Here is a 6,033-nt window from a genome sequence, read left to right as displayed (position 1 = left end):
TCATTTAAGATTGAAACTTTACGTACATGTTTGTTGGGGCCGATATAAAAATAGTACTTCAAGATCCATCACGTGCCGAAAGTCTTTCGTTCTTTAAAAGAAACCATCCGAAAAAATTTAATTGTTCGAAATGAATTTCTAGATTTGTTGATTTATTAATATCAAATTCGTCCGAGAGAAGCAAATTCTCGTTGGCAATTAGGTATGATCAAAAATTAATATTTAACTATATTATTTAAAACCGAATCCTTAAATACATGTTTACTGGTCTATTAATGTATATAAAAATAACATTTCAATATTCATCACGTGTCGAAAAATCTTTTGTTATTTCTGACATTATTAATTTTCGCACGAATCTTTTTTTTTTTCTTAAAAATGAACTGTTCAAAAAAAAAACTCAATTGCTCGAAATGAATTTTTAAATTTATCGATTTATTAATATTAAATTTGTATAAAAATTTATTGGGTATGATCAAAAAATTTATGAACACATTTTTCTACTTATTTTTATTTTATTTTCTACCATAATTCTGTTTTGTCAATTCATAAATCTTATTGTTTTAAATTTTTAAAGGTAAATTAGAAACTAAAAATAATAAAATATTTCTTTCATATTATTCATTTTCAGCCGTATAAAAATTAATTAATTATAAATTTTAAATTGTTTAATATTTATATATTTTAAATATTTTTTTAATTATTTAATTTAAGTAAAGAATAAAATGAGACGTACGATTTGGCTTTATAATTTTGTTGTTTATTTATATATGTTTGGTTTATTTTATAAAATAAAATTGAAATGTAACAACATTACAATTAAATTATAATAGATCAAAATATTTAGTCCACAATCCCCTCACTCATTATTAACACTACCACTCGTCATACTATTTTTAGCATATTCTTAATGACGTAATTGTACGTATAATTAATATATTTTTTTAATAATATGAATTAAATATGGTAACATTATTACGAAACTTTATTATATATTTATTTATATTAAGATTAAATCGAACCGATTAATCATCCGGTTCAGAATTAAACCGGTCTTATATTTTAATAAGCACCGCCATCAAATTTAAACACTTAAAGAGAGAAATATAAAAAAAGACCGGGAGGAGTGGGTCCCACGTCAAGTTGAAATCTTTTTTTCTTTTTGTATTTTCTCGAGAAATTTCTCTCTCCTCAACTTCCCAACTCCCCAGTGATCAAGTCCCAACTCAAACTACGCTCCTCCCTCACCTCTCTGCTCCATCCTTAACGGCTTTAATTTGAAATCTCATTCATTCTCTCTCTCTCTCTCTCTCTCCATTAACGCGCACTTTCTGTCTCTTGTTATTTACTGCTTGCACACATTAATACGAGGTCCATACGCCAAACCTCTCTCTAATAGGGTTTTTTGGTTTTGGTCGATGATAGGATTTCGATTTCAGTTTCAGTCTTTGTATCAAGGTGCTCTTTTATTTCTCTGTTGTGGTTATTCGAGTGTTTTCTGTGGGCGCTTTTGTTTTTGGGTCTCTCATTTCAAATTTGGGTTTTTTTTTTTTTGTCTGCAAAAAGTTTCCTTTTTTTTGTTTTCTTCTTTTTTGGATGAAATCCCTTTTTGGGATATTCTAGATCTGTATCGGGTTTGCTTCCGTGGGGTGTGGATTTACCGCTCATTTTTGGGTCTGAAAGTTTTATCTCGCTGTGTTTTCGAGTTTTCATTTGTTGATAATGCCATGCATAAAAGGCTATTGTAGATTGTCTTTCGATTCACGGAAATTTCAAATTCTGCGTTTCTTATTGGGTAAATGTTGGCGTTTCGTGTTTAACCTAAACTTGCTCGAGTACGTATTCCCATGGCCGCAATGATCATTCTCGATTTCCTTGTCATCACTCTCTTATCTCTGTTATGATATTTAACTGCAATCTGTTGATTACTTTTTTTTTTAATTTATGTGGGGTTTTCTGGATCTATCTTTTTAATGATGACTAGTAGAGAGGTTTAAGTACGAGAACGAGATTATACGTTAAACTTTTGTATCATCGTATGAACTTACTCAAGGCTTGAGTTCTTCAGAGTGACGGCTTTTGGCTGAGTTGGTGAAAATAATCATCTTTCCCCATGGAGATTACTGAGTATTATAAGAAAACTACCTCTTCCTTCATAAGATGGATAGGCTGCATTTTTTCAAGTCTGTATTTTGCTGATGTTGTTAACTGGGATTGATTTCATTGTCTTTATGGGCTGTAGTCAAACTGGTGATCTGGTTGGATAAGCTGTCTAGGAAACCTTGCAACTACTGTGATGGCTGCCACTAAGGAAGTACATAGTTAGACTAAACCAGAAGGAGACTCATCTATTTTTATATTTTAATTGAACTACTAATAGTCTTACATGTGTCAAGTATTTATGCCCTATGTGGGAAGACAAAGAAGCTCTGTGTGTGTTTCTGGATTTATGTCCTCCCCATGAAAAAGAAGCCATATGTAAAGCTTGGTCATGTCTTTTAATCTTACTGGGCAATTTTTCTTTTCCTAAAAGAACACTACTGTTTCTTCATGGGCTGTGTCATTCTACACGTGCATTCATTATAACTTGTGTTTGATTGTGCTGGATTCATAATATTCTGTTTGTTTTGACGTTTTGAATTCTGAGGGTTGATGAAGTTTTATTTTGATTTTGTGATTAATTTTTCTTTCTAGGTTCTTTCGTCATTGGTTGGTGCCTTCATTAATAGAGCACACTAGAACATCGAGTCGAACACGAGATTTGTTGGTGAGAATTTTTACTGAATTTAATGTTTTAAGTACGTCTTAAATTGATTGTCGAAATTGAAATGACAGATGTAGATGCTTATTTCACGTGTTGATTATTGTTAGTCATGGAATTGGACCTTTTAATCTGATGGAAAGTTATTAAGCCTTCTAGTGATGGTTGCTAGAATATGGCTGGAGGCATTACCGGATAAATTTGCCCTCGAGCAGGCCAAAATGCAAAGCATAAATCCGCTTTTACATATGTATATATATGAGTAGTGGTGCCTTTAAGCATGTACAAACCAGTCAATCAATCTACATAACCTGCATTCATCAATCTAAACACTAATTTCCTACTTTCTCTTGTGTAGGCAGGCTTTGTATGCATGGCATCTGGCAATCCATTTTTTGACGACCTGCGGGAGGAACCTGAGGTTATTGACCCTCCTCAAAATGAAGATATTTTGAACATAGGGGAACATGTGAATGATCATTCTCAAGCTCCTCTAAAACCTAATGTGACTGTGTCTAGCAGTGTCCGTGAGCTGTTGGAGTGCCCTGTGTGCCTAAATGCAATGTACCCTCCTATTCATCAGGTCTGGTCAAATGACTTTTTGCTGCTGATATTATTTATGGTGGAATTTGCTAGACATGTTGACTGTTAGATCGATGAATAATGTATTTATAAACATTGTCTCGCTCAGTTCTGTAAAAGTTTGAGCCAACTTTATGGGAGTGGAGGTTGTTTTGGATCTTGCATTTATTCTTTTGATATAATGATTTGGTGCCTTCTGAAAGCTTTCTTGTATATCTATAATCTGTTTGTGTATCATTTGCTACTTGTGGAAAATCAAACATGTTTTCGTGTCTCCCTAGAAAACATAAAGTAGTTAAACAGCAAAATCGATTGATTCTATGGCCTTCTGCACAGTTCAGAAGAAATGAAGATAGATGTAAAATTTGCGGAGATAACATATGCATATCAGTGGCTCCATTTTGAACAATCTATTGTAAAGGGGAAAAAAAAAACAGAAAATAGTCGAGTAGTGCAAGACATGTTTTTGCTAGTTGCTGCACATAATTCACCTTCCAAACAAATTGCCATTGCATACTCGTGCATGTCATTTAATCCAATCAAACTGCTGTATAGTATTCAGAGATGCAACAGGGTGGAACACTAATTTTTATATTTGATATGAACTACTCTTCTTCTGTTCAGCCTTGATTTATACTAGGATGGTTCTTGTTCTTTAATCTAAAGAGAATGTAATTGCTGCAAATCCCTTGTTCTTCTCTTATTAGGTTCCTTTCTTTTTGTAGTGTTCAAATGGGCATACATTGTGTTCTGGATGCAAGCCTAGGGTCCACAACAGGTGCCCCACTTGCAGGCATGAACTTGGAAACATCAGGTGCCTTGCTTTGGAGAAAGTGGCTGCATCTTTCGAGCTTCCATGTAAATATCAGAGTTTTGGGTGCATTGGAATATATCCATATTACAGCAAGCTCAAGCATGAATCTCAGTGTATTTACAGACCATATAACTGCCCCTATGCCGGTTCAGAATGCACAGTCATTGGTGATATTCCTTATCTAGTGGCCCATCTGAAGGATGATCACAAAGTTGACATGCACAATGGGAGTACTTTCAACCATCGATATGTCAAATCGAATCCCCTTGAGGTTGAGAACGCCACGTGGATGTTGACGGTATTGCATTGTTTTCTCCTCATCTAACATATCTCTCATGTAGTTTATTGCTTTGCATACAACACTGACCAAGTATGGTTACCCTTATACTGTTTATCACAACAAAGGAAATTATAGGCACAGTAGTATGCACTTCTAATGGTGAACAAACAACAAGGATTATCTGTTAAATGGAAGAAAGAAGAGGAGATGGGCTGAGAGGGTAGATCATTAGTCTCTTTTAATATTATATAGTTATGGTTCTGCTCACTTTACCATTTTCCTTACTACTGTGAGTTATGATTTTGTTTTTATTTTCTGGTTAGCTTTGGTTCTTCAATTTCATGTTCACCTTTTTGTGACAAATATGTGACCTATGTCTTGTATAGGTTTTCAGTTGCTTCGGTCAGTACTTTTGCCTCCACTTTGAGGCCTTCATGCTTGGGATGGCTCCTGTCTACATAGCATTCTTACGGTTCATGGGTGATGACAATGAAGCGAAGAACTATAGTTACAGTCTTGAAGTGGGTGGAAATGGGAGAAAGATGATCTGGCAAGGGGTGCCTCGGAGCATAAGAGACAGTCATCGCAAAGTTCGTGATAGTTTTGATGGTCTCATTATCCAACGGAATATGGCCCTTTTCTTCTCGGGTGGAGATCGGAAAGAACTAAAACTTAGGGTGACTGGTAGAATCTGGAAAGAACAGTGATTTGATTATCCTTCTAACTCGTTCCTTTTTGCGATTAACCATGGTATCAAGTAGATCGATTTGTTCAAGTAGTATTGTGGTCTTCTGGTCATCTGTTTCTTGGATTTGTAGAAAGCAAACTCTCTTTGCTAATCCAACACATGACTGGAAAGACAAGTTTTATGTCTAGGACTAGAATATCTAATAGAGAATCTGATTTATCAACATCTCTGTCACATCTAATCCTAGAATTGAAGTTTCCATGAATGATCAAGCAGTTTTGGATGCAGGAGCTCACTTCTTTTCTCTTTGTAATGGTCTTTTTAGTACTCAAAATCAAGGGTATATAAACAGGGTGTTGAGGATTTTGATGGTTTTTAACCATGACATCACTTGCTTAATTTTTTGTTAAATATAATGACTTCGAAGTTGGTAGGAATAGAAAATGTTAGAATTTGTTATAAACTAAAATTTGTAGTTTCAGTACAGTTCACAACTTATATAATCAGTTGCAACGCAAATTACTAATTTATTCCCAAAATATAGGTTTGCAGCTTAGTTCTACTTTTCCAGTTATAATTCAGTGCATAATTATATAACTATTTTCAGTGCATGTCTAAGCACTGAAACTGCTCTGAAATCCATAAAGCACAAGCATTTTTAATAATTAAAACTATTCAGATAAAATTATTTTTTCATTAGATGATTGCTATTTTACTCCTTCCATAAAAAATGTTGGTTCAAGTTAAATTATGCATTCTCATTCGTCATCATCAAAAAATCATGTTACATATATATATATATAATCTGATTGGTGAAATTTACATTTTTCTCCTAGCTGCTGTGATTGATGATGTATACAAGCTCTGTGCCTTCACATTCCTAGTAAGCCTACCAAAACACATTATGA

General features: G+C 34.0%; 1 protein-coding gene across 5 annotated transcripts; it reads left to right on the top strand.

Moving 5' to 3' along the window:
• Positions 1-1,167: 1,167 nt before the first annotated feature.
• On the top strand, positions 1,168-5,510 carry LOC110806366 (E3 ubiquitin-protein ligase DIS1-like). 5 transcript variants are annotated; one of them, XM_088208789.1, is made up of 5 exons: positions 1,168-1,371; positions 2,695-2,767; positions 3,124-3,344; positions 4,069-4,455; positions 4,824-5,510. In XM_088208789.1, exons 3-5 carry the CDS (start codon positions 3,135-3,137, stop codon positions 5,142-5,144), a joined length of 918 nt encoding a protein of 305 aa, XP_088064915.1. In that variant the 5' UTR covers positions 1,168-1,371; positions 2,695-2,767; positions 3,124-3,134; the 3' UTR covers positions 5,145-5,510. The 5 variants fall into 5 exon arrangements, with proteins under 5 accessions (XP_088064915.1, XP_088064913.1, XP_088064914.1 ...); XM_088208787.1 differs by having other exon boundaries at positions 1,169-1,458; XM_088208788.1 differs by having other exon boundaries at positions 1,170-1,371; positions 3,120-3,344.
• The last annotated feature ends 523 nt before the right edge of the window (positions 5,511-6,033 follow it).

Source organism: Carica papaya, chromosome 8, assembly GCF_054855325.1.
Source record: "Carica papaya isolate Zhongbai chromosome 8, ASM5485532v1, whole genome shotgun sequence".
Classification (NCBI taxonomy): Eukaryota; Viridiplantae; Streptophyta; class Magnoliopsida; order Brassicales; family Caricaceae; genus Carica; species Carica papaya.
The sequence above is the reverse complement of the archived record's forward strand: the minus strand, read 5'-3'. Positions and strand labels throughout refer to the sequence as shown.

Excerpts from the sequence above, each read along its gene's own strand:
- LOC110806366 (XM_088208785.1), top strand. The coding sequence starts at position 1,723 with ATGCCATGCATAAAAGGCTATTGTAGATTGTCTTTCGATTCACGGAAA. Across the intron at positions 2,768-3,119 it reads GTCGAACACGAGATTTGTTG|GCAGGCTTTGTATGCATGGC; the intron begins GTGAGAATTTTT and ends TCTCTTGTGTAG. Across the intron at positions 3,345-4,068 it reads TGTACCCTCCTATTCATCAG|TGTTCAAATGGGCATACATT; the intron begins GTCTGGTCAAAT and ends TTCTTTTTGTAG.